The sequence below is a fragment of the Chrysemys picta genome, chromosome 7, assembly GCF_011386835.1.
Source record: "Chrysemys picta bellii isolate R12L10 chromosome 7, ASM1138683v2, whole genome shotgun sequence".
NCBI classification, from domain to species: domain Eukaryota; kingdom Metazoa; phylum Chordata; order Testudines; family Emydidae; genus Chrysemys; species Chrysemys picta.
The window spans coordinates 76,233,175-76,247,845 of NC_088797.1; the positions used below are offsets into that span (position 1 = coordinate 76,233,175).

At 41.0% G+C, this 14,671-nt stretch overlaps 1 protein-coding gene across 6 annotated transcripts in view; it reads left to right on the forward strand.

Moving 5' to 3' along the window:
• WAPL (WAPL cohesin release factor) overlaps window positions 1-14,671 on the forward strand; it is a 126,639-nt gene that overhangs the window by 62,486 nt on the left and 49,482 nt on the right. For all 6 annotated transcript variants that reach the window (XR_006175509.2, XR_010589221.1, XM_008170259.4 and 3 more), the window contains exon 4: window positions 5,355-5,473. Coding sequence is in view for 4 of the 6 variants with exons in the window: in XM_008170259.4 (XP_008168481.2) it covers window positions 5,355-5,473 (119 nt within the window). In the remaining 2 variants the exon portion in view is untranslated. The remainder of the gene's footprint in view (window positions 1-5,354; window positions 5,474-14,671) is intronic.

The following is a 14,671-nucleotide window of genomic DNA, read 5'->3' on the forward strand; positions in this document are numbered from 1 at the left end:
CTGTTCTGTCTCCATGCTTGGAAAGCAGAGGTCTTTCTACTGATGCCCTAATTCAGCTGCAAGTTATTGGGCTCAAGACACAATGTTCTGGGTAAAATTCTGTGGCCTATGCTACACAGGAGGTCCATTTAAATGATTACTACTGGACTTAAAGGTTGAACCTAGATTCATAAATTTTGAGCTCAGAACCAAAAAAACTTGAATTTTCTTACTGTTTCCTCCTACCAGACTCATGCTACATTGAGAAATAAGGGAGAGACACTTGAGGGATTAGGAAGGGAAGGTCCTTAGCATCAACAGCTTGTTTTTTCCATTGTTTGAGCAATCTGATTAGATCCTCCTACTCAAGGTCAAAGGGCTCCTGCTTCTGCTCCCAGTTTCTGTGCCTGAGCTGGCATCTCCCTTTTCCCCACATACAAAAAATAGTTTTATTGTTGCTATTTGGAGAGCACTCTGGTGTCAGTCATTTTTTGAAAACCAGGCTGTCTCTGTGATAGTCTATGGCCTCATCTGATGAACAAGCTTAAATTCATCAAGCTTAAAGCTTTTTGCTGATAGGCTGAAATATTCCAAAAACATGGACAATCAGACGCACCCTTACTGTTTAGACAGCCCTCTGAAAAGGAGGACTCATCCACAGCATATAATCAAGGGATGTTATTTCATCTCTCTTAGAAATAGACCCTTTGTACAGACTGAGAAGCACAGTTGAGACCGAACACGTTTCACAAAGCTTGGCATCCAGCAGACCCTAAAACATTATATACATTTTCCAGAACTCAGAGCAGTCAGGCTTTTCCTTCTTGAATCTTCAGGGCCATAATCTCCTAGAGATGTCAAACATTTTAGCAAGTGTGGGTGGGCATGGAGTATCTTTCCCCTCCAACCCACAGCAGGAGACAATGTAAGATCCCAGAACCCTTGGAATTTCACAAGAATTTGGTTGTTTTTCCTTCAAGCACTAAATGTGAACCTCACTGCTTAGCACTGTCATAATCTCATAAAGATATTACCTCTAAGGTCTAGTGTTACTTTGTGAGTTTTATCACTCCCATTGCTGATCACTTCAGTAGGGGGAAGCAGATGGGAGTGAATCCCAATGGGGCATGGGAACTGAATATTGTTACAGGGAATGAAATGCAGAGGGAAAAATGTAAAGGAGATAAACAGGAAGGTGAAAGAGGAAGAAAGATAGGACCACTGGTGTTTCTGCCCTAACGGTGAACATATTTTGCCACTGATATAAAATAAGGTACTGGGAAAAAATGTCCTTTCCTGCATAAAGGTTCTATTCCACCCCATCTTGGTGCAAAACTCCCATTGGCATTAGTGGGGGTTTTAAATACTGCCCTCAGTTCACAGCAGTGTTGAATTTATACCTTAGTTTGCAGCATATTTAAAAATGGAATCTGGCTTTCTACAGAACCCATGCAACACTTCTGCCATGCTCCAACTTGGTTCCTGATCTGTCTAAACATATATCCCATTGTTTTTTGTAAGACTTCAAACAAAAATCTGTGCCAAATTACAGAACCCTAGAAAATATTCTTAGAATAACATTCAGGCTAAGTAGAAATGCACTATTCCTTTCATTTTATTCTGAATGTTGACAGATGGGAAGAAAAAAGCTTACATCCAGTCATACACATTTAAAGGTTTCTAGAGTTACTCCACTGGAAATCTGATAAGACTATAAGGAGGCAATATTAGTCCACAAAGGATTCAGTGTGAATCAGAATGTTTCCCTGAATCAAGTCCCTTCCAGACGTTACTCTTGTTCACCTGTGTACGTGAAGAATTGGTCCACCTAAGGGCAAAAACACAAAAAGGGATAAAAATCTTCCAGGCTCCAAGTTCCTAGTCTTTTCCATAGCAACATTTTCCAAACACTGAGGCACTCCAGAGTTGCTGTAAGCCTGAAATCTTGTATCTATGCTTTGACTCCCAATTAAGAATTCCCTTGTGTCCAGTTCTTCAGTTGCAGCCCAAAATAGTCTGATTAAAAGGCAGTCTAGCATCAGGATGGAGAAAAACTTTTTCACTCCACATTGCAGTCCTACAAAATTGCAAAACAATGATACTACCCAACTAACTTCCCCTACAAGAAAGTAAACAAATTGTTTGTTTGTCTAGAGCCAAAACCCCACTATGTTTAAAACCAATAATATTTCAGTGGCCAAAGTACAATGTGATTCTATCAAGGCTGTGCATAGAAAATGCTGAATACCAGGACAGACTGGCTACACAGGTTGAAAATCAAAGGGAATGGTCTCTCAACCAAGAGGAATTTCAATTAATCACAAGGATAGGCAGGCCTTAATCAAGGAGCATTTCAGAGTCTGAGATTAAGAGTAAAATGAAACTCTGTGTGCTGTGGAAAACGATGGAAAATGCCTATTCTATTCATTTTCTTCTATCTTTCCAAAGGTCCTACAAAAGAAACATTTTTAGGTTTTGGAAATTCTAATACTGCTATAGCAGTATTTTTAGTTTTTATTTTTCCATATTCTGTAAGCGTGCCCCTTTATAGATCCTTTTTTCTCTTCCCTATATTCCAGTTTCCCAATTTTCTTATGAAATTTTTGTCAATTGCAGTGGTCCTGCAGACCACCAAAAAAAGTAAAAGAAACACACTTTCACAGGATTTAGGAAGACACATTTTTCCCTGGGACAGTTCTCCAAAAAGTGTGAGGGAAACAGCCTATGAAAATAGACATTACATAACATTGAAATCATACATTATAAATATGTTTCTACGTGAGATGCTTTGAAGAAACTTCAGGAAATAAGCTGTTTGACTGATTGCCTTGTTCTAAATGTTACTGTAAACTTATCTTCCTCTAAAACAGATTATTTTATGCAATAATTTTTATTGCATAAAATAGTTCAATTAAAATTTTTTTGTTGCTTGCTGAGTGGGTGCTAAGGATTTTTTTTAAATACTGAACTTTCCATAAATTGGTGACCAAGCGCCTCAAGACCTTTTACCTTCATAACATTGTCAGCTTTCTCAGAGATTGTTTCATGGCTAGGTTTTTGATATTTGGAGGTTGGGGGGGCGGGGGGAGGAGCTTTCAATCTCTGATATATATATATATATATATATATAAAACCCTAAATATTTTTAAAATTAATCTCGAAGATGAGACTTTTTCAGAATTGACCCTGGGTAAAGATGACCTAATTTAAACTTGCACATGTTTCGATATTGAATATAGATAGTGGTGTCATACATGTACAGTAACTTTTAGTGGACAAATCAGAAAAAGTTTCCTTATTTGCTGACCGTGACAGGCACTAGCTTGGTGGGCTCCCTGAATACTATCAAATTAAGTCATCTTGAAGTGCCGATTTAAAAAAAAAAAAATCACACATTTCAAAATGCACTTAATGGATCACTAATAAAAATCTAATATGCTGGATTTTTGATAAATGGAGCAAGGGATCTGAAATGCAGAGGAGTCAGTTTTTCTTGCTGTTCAACTAAATGCAGTTTGAAGCTGCGTTGGATCCTTAAGATGACCTAATTAGGCAGTATTTGGCTTGCTTTTGATGTTTGATTGTAGGATTACCTAAGAAATTGACATCATTTCATATCCATTTACTGGTTATGTAATTTCACAGAGAAGGTAAGAAGCCCTGATCATAATTAATGCCATTAGAATATGTAACTTATCATGGAATCCTGCTGCATGAAACCCAGTGCATGCTCAGTGAGCCAGCCACAGCAGCAGCACTGCAGGCTTCATGCCTGCTTTTTTGTTTCTATTACTATAGCTACGATTGATTTGTCACTTGGTAGGCAATTGTACTGTTTTTTAATGGCACATTAGGCACATTGATTCCCTTGGGCTACTGCTAAATTTTAAGACTTTTTGGATTATTTTACCATAATGAAAGAATATTATATTACTGTAGGATTTTGAGCTCTAGTCTAAAACTGTTTCAAATACTATTGCATGTATCAATCTAACAATTTTCAAATTGTAACAAAAAGTATCTGAAAATGTTAATGGTTTCTACAGGCATAGTGAGTTCAGATACCTGTATTGTGAAAAACATATTGCCTAACGTTCAATATTTGTTGGTGTGTGGGTGTGGAAAAGTCAAAATAACTTAATAGAGCAATTGATCCAGCATGCTTGCATGTCTTACAGTTCTAAAATAAGGGTAGCTCACTAGGAGTAAACCATGGTCAGTTTTTTTATTTAAACAACATGAGTTTAATTTTGTGTTCTCTGTTCCTGCCTCCACTTCCCAAATAAAGTCTGTGATAACATCTGAGTAGCACCAAATCAAAGAACATGCAGACTAGTTTCCAAGCCTTTATGCTTACGACCCTGCAACACAAATGAAAATTCTTTTCTCCTGTCGACTCCATCTTGAAGAGAAGGCAGGGTCATATGAATTAATGTTGGAGATCTACAACCAAAATTTTGAGTACCAGAGGGATCTGGGCAGCAGAATCCGGGTATACTGAAAAGAGAACCCCTGAGACCACTGCCAACTAGTTCCTTCCATCTGCAAACCTTTCTCACCTATTTCTAGCAAGCTGTCTATTAAGTGGGAATGCCACTAGAAATAGTTAAGATTCAAAAGTATATCCACTATACTTCTGAGTAATATTTGCATTCCTCTCAAAAGTGAGGTATGAACATAAATTTGTACAAAGATGAATTTAATTAAAGCAATTTTTTTTACAAAGATTCAGATTGATGACTGACTGACAAATTTGTATAATCCTAAGGGGTGAGATTACTATACACTACTTGCCTGTGCCAAAAAAGCTGTCAATATGAAAGGCCACTGTCAGTTTTAAGGTTTGGTATATGAACTCTGAGGGCTTGAAATGGTCTCAATCGTTAGACTTCCAGTAGTATACATTTTTGTTTCCAACCTTTACCCATTACAGGGTAATGTACTTTAAAAACATTGACTTTCATCTTGATTTATTCCACTTCTTTTCCAATATAACTTCCATTTATCTTGTGAAATATTAGCTTTATAAAGCTCTTAGTTCTGCTATCCCAGAAACCAGTTAGAAACAGTATACATTCTTTCAAGATCGGTTAACCTTTTCAAGTATAGGTCTTGAACCAGTGTTTGGGTAGAAATTTGACTTCTCATGCTATAACCAAGTATAAACTAAAACCTTCTTAACATCAGGTTTTTGTCAAATGTTTAAATGCTGCATTGTAGTCTCAAGCAGTTTCAAAAAACTATTGTAAATTTGAGAATGTCATTAGCTAATCTATGATTTCAGCACCTTAAAATGTAGCACTTTAGGTACAAGAACAGAATTTTGTGGAAAGTGGCTGACTGCTAGAATATCTTTTCATTATTTACCTTTACAGATCTACTGGATTTTTCAGAGGATTCATCTGGTGTGCCTGAAAGCAATAAGAAGTCCACAAATAAACAAGGCGATAAATCTAAGGAGAACACCAGGAAGATTTTTAGTGGGCCAAAGAGGGTAAGTGGTAATACTTTCTCTTATTTTATTCAGCACCGTGGTGTTGAGGGTCTTGTAGTTAGTATATGTATCTCTAGATCTTATCCTGGGGTAGTCAGTTATTTTTTGTGAAAGTCCAAATTTCTTTATCAAGATCCAGACTCTAGAGAAAATAGTAAAATATTATAATAATAATAATAAGTAAATAAAGAGGTTTCAGGGTCTGTTCAGAAGTGTCTGGTGGTCTGGATTTGGCCTATGGTCTGCTTATTGATTACCTTTGTCTTATCCCATTTGTTATGGATGCAATATTTAACCCATCTTAAAATTATTATAAAGCACACAAGACTATTGAGTTAATAAATGGTTTGATTACTTGGATATTCTGGCACTCTTTTGAGGTCTTTTCTCCCCTCCCCTGGATTGATGTGTCACTGTTTTAATCACCTTGCTTCAACTTTAATATTACAGTTGGCACCTGGAAGCCAAATCTGTATTTAAGAGTACAAAACTGTTTCCATTATAATTCCATTTTTCATGTACTTAAGATTTTTAGTTTTTGGGTGGAATTCCTATTATATTCATGTAAAAAGCGACAGAGTCTTGTGACACCTTAAAGACTAACAGAAGTATTGGAGCATAAGCTTTCGTGGATTAGTCTATAAGGTGCCACAGGACTCTTTGTTGCCTTTTACAGATCCAGACTAACACCACTACCCCTCTGATACTATATTCATAGAAATGCTGGGCTGGAATTGAACCTCAAGAGGTCAACTAGTCCATCCCCCAGTCATGAGGTAGGACCTAAGGTGTTTGTCTAACCTGTCAAAAGTCTCCACTGACTGGGATTCCACAACCTCCCATGGTAACTGTATTTCAGTACTTAACTATCCTTTATAGTTCGAAAGTTTGTCCTAATATCTAACCTAAATCTCCCTGGCTGCGGATTAAGCCTATTACTACATTTTCAGTGTAGTTTCAGTGAACATGGAGAACAATTGATCACCATTTTCTTTATAACCGTCTGTAACACATTTGAAAAGTATTTATCGGGTCCCTGCTTCAGTCTCCTTCCCTACCCCACCCCACCCCCCTGGCCCCCCCCCAAGACTAGCATACCTAGTTTTTCAACCTTCCTCAGAGGTCAGGTTTACTAACAGTTCAGAGATTTGCTTCAGTTCATTAAGTATAGAATCATGGTTTGACATGATTTGTTCTTGACAAATCCATGCTAACTGTTACTTAGCACCTTATCTTCTAGTTTGTTTATGAGGTCACCTGAGATCGTATCAGAAGCCTTATTAAAGTCAAGATATACCACATCTTCTGCTTCCCCATCCACAAGGCTTGTTACCCTGTTCTTGATAAATTATGCTGACTGTTACTTACCACCTTATTATCTTCTAGGTGTTTGCCCTAGAATGAATTCCATCAGACCCTGCTGATTTGAAAATATCGTATTTACCTAAATATTCTTTCACATGTTCTTTCCCTAATCTGTCTTCGGTTCCTTCCCCATTGTTAATATTAATCATGTTTGTGCTAAGCATCTGGTCACAATTAACCTTTTTAGTGAAGACTGAAGCAAAATAGGCGTTCAATACCTCAGCCTTCTTGGTGTTGTCCATTACTAGTCCTCCTTCCTTGCTAAGGGGTAGATTATTTGTGCAGATGTTCTCCACAGCTAAAAGCTTATTCACTGCTTCCATTCACCTATTCCTCTGAGATTTCTGACAGGATAGGAGAGCCTCTGTCTTTCCTGAGGGTAGCTTGATTGCTTTCATTGAGGGGAAAAACAGGGTTGTGGCTATTTTTAAAGAGGACAGAAACTGGAGTTTCTCCAAAGATTTTATTCTTATGCTTCAACTGATACATTTATAAAAATATTTGTCTTCATGGACTACCCACTGCCCCAGATGTGCTCAATAAGGAGCACAGGAGACAGTAAAACTGGGAAGGAAATACAAGGGAATGTGGAGAGCAAGAAGGAATGGAAAGCTGGAGTACAGGCACGGCTACTTTGCACTGCTCCATAGTGGTATAAAGCAGCCAGAGCATAGTGGTGGTGGGTCCCTAAAAGTTAAATTAAAAAATTATTTGGTATTGCATAACTTCATTAGAAATACTGCATGGTAACATTCCCTTGGGTCGTCTTGTTTACTGTTGAGGTCTTTTTTTTTTTTTCTTAATTACAATTTGAATTTTTTTTTTTTCAAATTAAAAAAAATGCTCAGCAAGTACATTGAGTACATATCAGTAATTTAGGGTAGAATACTTTACAGGAATGTTGTAAATGTATTGTGTTTATAAAACCCAGGGAATTTAGAGTAAGGAATAAACTCAATAGAAATCCATAATTTTAAAGTATGGAAACAACCATTTATGCTGACTCCCTCCATAACCACCATAGTATCACTACTCATAGACTCTGACTTTAAGGTCAGAAGGGACCATCAAGATCATCTAGTCCAGGGATCTCAAACTCAAATCACCATGAGGGCCACATGAGGACTAGTACATTGGCCCGAGGGCCGCATCACTGAAACCTTTTCATACAGTGATGCAAAAGTATACCTCTATCCCGATATAATGCGACCCAATATAACACTAATTCGGATATAATGCGGTAAAGCAGCGCTCCAGGCGGGGCGGAGCTGTGCACTCCGGCGGATCAAACCAAGTTCGATATAACGCGGTTTCACCTATAATGCAATAAGATTTTTTTGGCTCCCGAGGACAGCGTTATATCGAGGTAAAGGTGTATAGTCAAAAATGAAGAGTAATATAGTATGCTATTAAAAATCAATGTATTAACTTTTTAAAAACTGTAATGCAAAGAGGGGTTTTAATAAAATATGAACACCTGTAACTATTCCTTATGTGGTCAGTAACACTGATGATGATCTACACTGTACAAGGGTTTGCCGGGGCTCGACCCTCTCCGGGGCGGCAGGGAGCCACACCGGCTCACTACACACTGGTGCTTGGGTACTTCGTCCGGCTGCAGGGTCTCCCTCTGCAGCCCTTGCGGTCCTGGAAGACACAGTAAGCCCGACCTTGGCTCAGGGCGGGGCACCAATGCTACGTCAGGGGCTCAGGCCCTCGGTCAGGGCTGAGCAACCAGCAGGAGTATTTAGCCCAGGCCCTAGGTCAGGGCGGGGCAACAAATGCTGAGTCAGAAGCTCAGGCCCTCAGTCGGTATGGCGGGCTGCAGGAAATAACTCCTCCGCAGGCCGCGTGTTTGAGACCCCTGATCTAGTCTGACTGCCTGCACATTGCAGGCACCAGAACACCACATGCCTACTCCTGTCGTTAGAATGAATTTCCTATTGCCATTGCATTGTAATCCCTTAGAGTAATGCTACCAATTTGGTTATTGAATGGTGTCACTAAAATGTTTTGGGGGGGAGGGACCTGGTGGGAAGCAAAGGGATGTTTTTTGTTACTCAGTTCCGAGATTTGAAGAGTGCCTCCTTTTCCTGCTTTTGACAAACAGACACCAGGAGAAGAAGAGACATGAGAGCAAAGGTTGGGGAAATACAGTGTTGGTTGATGGCAGGATTTCGGATGCAGGTCAGTCACAAATGGATGCTCTGAGGTGACAGGTTAGCCATGACAGCAATTGCCCAGACTTATCTTCCAGTCTGGAATGTGCAGCGTTGTCTGGCTGGTCCTTAGGATGGCCAGAGCTAAATGTGCCATCTCATCTCATTGTGTTGGTGCTGTATGGTACAGCTGACTTCAGGATCAAATGGAAAGCTGAGAGACAGTGGACAGGAGGAAAGATAGTGGAGCAGAAAAGAACACACTGATGCAGCAGTGAAAGCCACGCTTCCCTGTTCAGCTCTAGGTTTCATGATGATGTAGTAACTTTTGTGATCCGTGGGAGAAGGATGAAGTCTTGGGAGCACAGCAGAGTCCTAGCAGTCTTCCCCCTCTTGGAATCCCTCAAAGTCCCACCCTTTAAGTGCCGATAGGCGGAATAGTCCATCCTCTCCTTTTGTTCTCGAATTAGGTCTAATTTCAGACATGCCAAGTTTGATCCATTAACTGCTGGTCCCATATTTTTCTTGTTAACACAGTCCTTGAGTTTTACATTGGTAAAGCCTTTTTGTTTAGACTAAGTTAGTCTTTGTTTTTCATTCTTACTGATTTTATAATCGGTGTTATGTAACAGGCCAAGTTGGACTTCTGTTACCTTTTCCAATTACCATTTTTTATTACACGAGACTGGACCATTTCACAAACTTCCATCTACTTCCCCACAGTTAAACTCATAAAGGAGGTAGGCCTACTAGTCCCCAGTTATCACAACAGTTGAGAAAATGGATACAGTGATTGGTCACCTGTGCATACTCTGTTTATAAACTACAGCCAACTGTCCATCTACCTGTCTACTGTTGTTTGGCTTGCTTCTTGTAGATGTCAAAGTGAGTACTTGAGGAGTGGCTTGAATGTGGAGAGGAGCATGGACTTGTGGAACAGTTCAGGAGGGCATTCAGGAAGACGGAAACAGCATGGAAAAGTGCTGAGACAATTGTATGAGAAGCCTATGAATGAAACATTGTGGCTGGTATTAGAGTGGAGAGAACATAATGTTAGAACTTGGAAACTACACTTATGAGGAGCTCCTTCAGTGACGATTCTTGCAGAAGCAAGTTTTTGTTAAGTGGTCTGGGTACAGGGATGCCACCCTAGGGAGAAATTATGGTTATTCGAGTACTGGTCCCTATATGTATCCCACCATGGGTATTCATGCACCTGAGATGGGAAGACTTTTGCTAATAGTTTCTCTTGACCTGCACCTGTGTTCCTCCTCACCTCATGCTCTGGACCGAGGATATAAGGAGTGCTATAGAACTCTCCAGTTGCCACATGGTCCTGAGGCTTAGTCCTCCAGTGTCCAGTGAGCCCCTTCAACTTTGAATCTATAAATATTCTAAAATAAAAGCTAATTAGGTATTAGTTAGATTTCAGACTGCCTCCTTTCTGGTATGGGACTCAGATTATGTCCAGGATTTCAGACTTAAAAGAGCTGTCTCCTGCACCCAATCCTTCCCGGTCATCTATGACCATCAGAAGTGCCTGTACTTCCTTGGAAAAGTTCATGTTTCCACTGAGTGCAGTATCTGTGGCTCCTTGCTCAGCCAAACCCGGCAAGAGTGGGAACAGAAATTTGGGAAACATCCAGTAGAGTATGCTTTGAGGTCCCAGTCCAATCTAGGCCAGGCAAACTCTATGTACACCAGGCAGAGGCATCAGAGCATTCTGCCCAGCACCACTACCTCAAATACAGGGGCAAGCAAAGGCAGAACTAAGGACTCCCCTTTCTAAGCTCGCTGTGAGGGTAAAATGCTCTCTCAAAAGTCTAAAGAGAAATTGCCCTCCAGAACCACCTTGAAGATGAGGTCTGCTTTTGTGATGCCTAAATCTGATGACTCTTTGCACCAGGTTACAATGACACAAAAGGGCAGTGGTGCCTAAAATGTAGGGTGCGTCCCCCCTTGGGGGGGGAGGCTCGGGTCAGCATCCACAGGGAGGTGGAGAGGGAAGGGTTAGGGTTGGTATCAACCTCATCCCTCCTCAGTCTTCTAATGTCAATGGGAACCTGAGTGTATGCAGAGATGTCCATTTTGATTCCTTCACAGACCATAGAATTTATTGGAGCAGCTCTGGACTCAGAGCCAGAGCTTATGTACCCCTGGTCAGATTTCAAGCAACAGTTTAATCAGTCAACTCAGACAGCCCCATCATCTTTGGATGTCCTCAAAGAATTGGACAGTCCCACTGTTCTAGATTTTCTGATCACCCTGTAAACCTCCTGTAACGATGCGGTTCTGGCGGGACCCAACTGAGAGTGCCAGTTCAGGACAAATCACTTAAAACAGGGCAGGTACAGCCCAAGGCTGGGGTTTTTCCACCTCTAAGGCAAATCAAACCAGCCAGACTAAGAGGACTTTGGTCTCACCCCACTGGCTAACCACAAGTCACACAAGCAATTCCCTTAGACACTCCAGTTTTCCAGTATTCCACCAGTGCCACTCGTTATGGGGACAAATGATTATGAAAACCAATACCCCAGTAAAGTAGAAGGTTCTCCTGATCCCATAGGACCAAGCCCCAGACCCAGGTCAATATACAAATCAGATCTTACCCACAAATCATGCTGTTGCCAATCCTTTAGAATCTAAAATCTAAAGGTTTATTCATAAAAGAAAAAAGATATAGATCAGAGCTAGAATTGGTTAAATGGAATCAATTACATACAGTAATGGCAAAGTTCTTGGTTCAGAGGTGGAATAAACTGCAGGTTCAAATAAAGTCTCTGGAGTACATCCACAGCTGGGATGGATCATTCAGTCCTTTGTGTAGAGCTTCCATTTGTAGCAAAGTCCCTCCAGAGTTAAGAAGCAGGACTGAAGACAAGTTGGAGGAGTGGCATTAGCCTTTTATAGTCCTTTCCAGCTGTAAGAACACCTCTTTGTCCTTACTGTGGAAAATTACAGCAAAATGGAGTCTGGAGTCACATGGGCCAGTCCCTGCATACTTTGCTGAGTTGCAAGGCATATCTGCCTTCTCTCAATGGGTCAGTTGTACAGCTGATGGTCCTTAATGGGCCATCAAGCAGGCTAGGCAGAGCTAACACCAACTTGTCTGGGATGTCTCCCAGAAGCATAGCATAAGTTTGAAATACAGACAGTTTAGAGCCAATATTTATAACTTCAACTACAAAACTGATGCACACATATAGACAGCATAATTAGAACCAGTAAACCATAACCTTGTCTTAGACACCTCATTTAACCCCCTTTATATAAGACTTGGTGCCACTACAGGACTTTGGTTGCAACCATGTTCTATATGGTCCCAGTTCAAATCAATAACGTGACACCTCCCGTCTCTCCTTTTGGCTCCCTAAAAGTACACTTGGTGATAAGTGATGCCTACCACCCTCAATCAATAGACCCTCTGTTTTCTCCTGTCTACTGGCTGTACATTTTCTAAAGGTTCTAGGTAGGACTTTCTATCATATAACAGAAATAACAGAATCCCTGCTCTGGCATGGGATCTTAATTTGGTCATTTTGGCATTAACCAAGTTTCCCTTCAAACCTTTAATAACATGGCTACTCTCCCATATGTCTGTGAAGGTTGCCTTCTTAGTGGCCATCATGTCTGAACCAGTTGTCCTCACGACTGATCCATCTTATGCAATTTTCCATAGAGAGAAAGTTATGCTGACACTTGCAAACAAGCATAACTATAGGCTGACCCTGTATGATGATGATCCTCAAATACGGAGCAAGTGGCAGAAAATTTTGAAGTGTTGGATCAATATTACATCAGAAGAATGAAACTTAAGCAGCAAAATTAATTCTGGTTTAAACTTCAGAATTAAATGCAATTCCAAAACCAAGGTTATAGCATCCTCCGCTTCTTCCAACCAATGTAAATAGCAGATATGAAAACTACAGTATATTATCTGCTTCAAACTGGTGTAATTGGTCTTCAAGGAACAAGAAGGCTTAGGGCTCCACTCAGTTCTCTTCCTAGTGCCCAAGCACCGATTGCCAGCACTGTTGGGAATTGCACCCCTGTAGTCACTGGAGGGAGACTTGTCCTCTTCTGAATTTGAGATTGGGTCTTACTTTTCCTGACCTCCAAAGCCACGCTTACTACTTCTTCCATGGGTCCAGGCACAGGAGTACCATCCAGTGGTTGACCAGGAGGTCACTGGGGACCTGCACCGGTCCAGTGGCCCTATAGGAACCTGTGGGCCTTTCCCCAAGTTTCCAGGGCTTATTCCAGGCACTCCTGTTTGGTGGCTTCGGAAAGAAGTACAGCACCGTCCTACCACATGGCATTTGGTCCCAACTCTGGTACAGAGTCCAATACCAGCTTCCAAAGAGCCGGTTCAACAGGATCTTGCTGATGCAGAAAGGGAGGAAGAGCATCCACAGCCTGTGCTGGTCTTCCCTTCCCCTAGATGACTGTAAGGCTCACCAAAAGTTGTTAGAAGGTTGCCTTAAATCTGGACGTACAGATGGAGTTAGAAGAGTCCTCCCACAGCTTGGCTGACATTTTGGCTGCTGCGAGCCCTTCCGAAGGAGTCCTGCCTCTCAGTGAGGCCATTGTGGACCCAATTATGACTTCGTGTCAGACCCCTACATCCCTTCCCCTCACTTCAAAAAGGGCTGAATGAAAATATTATGTACATGTCCATGGTTGAGTTCCTCTGCACACCCACACACCCCACCCTGAGGTCCCTTGTAGAGTCTGCTGCCAATGAGCGTGAAAGGCAGGGACATCAGAGCACAACCCTGAAATCAAGTGATTCAAAGAAGTCTGTTTGGTAGGAAAGTTCACTTTACCGTGTGTGTGTGTGTTATAACTTAGAATTGCAAACCAGCAGGTGCTACAATCACTGAATTTTTCCCTCCGTGGTACCTGTCAGGGCCTATAACCTGAGATCCGCCACCCAGGGCTGAAGAACTTGGGCTTCAGCTTTGGCTCTGAGTGGTGGGGCTCGGGTTTTGGTTTCAGCCCCGGGTGGTGGAGCTCGGGTTTGAGCTTCAGCCCCTGGCTCCAGCAAGTCTAAGCCAGTCCTGGTGACCCCATTAAAATGGGGTCCTGACCCACAGTTTGAGAACTGCTGCATTAGATTGAGAGTTTCGGACTTTGTGTGGAAAGTATTTGTCATGATTGGTTAGATGACTGGTAAGATGTTTCCCACAGCTAAACTATTGGCTTGTGCCCTTCTGATCCATTCAGTTATTTTTCAGTTCATATCCTGTATAGCCTGTTATTTAATGAGCACCTTTTCTATCACCTGATTAAAAATGAAGGCTGTCTTTACAATAATTTGGTATAACCAAGAAATAGTATTGACTTAACTAGGTCTGTATCCTTTGCTAATCCAGATGCCTCTGTAAGGAAACTCCATTACATTGACTACTTAATGGTTTAACTATTTGTGATCATGTGTTTGGTTTTTTTTTAATTATAGGTATAAATGGACCCAAAACAACCACAATAAAAACATTTAAGATCTTAATTTCTTTTTAGGACTGGGATTGAACAGGATTGCAATCAGGATTGACTGATTGGATTTTAAATTAACTATCTGAAGTGTAATGTAAAAGTAACCCTGCACTTTTAATGTATGGAGCCGGAGAGTAACATCTGGGAGCTGTCACAGAATGAGTGGGGGCCAACACTT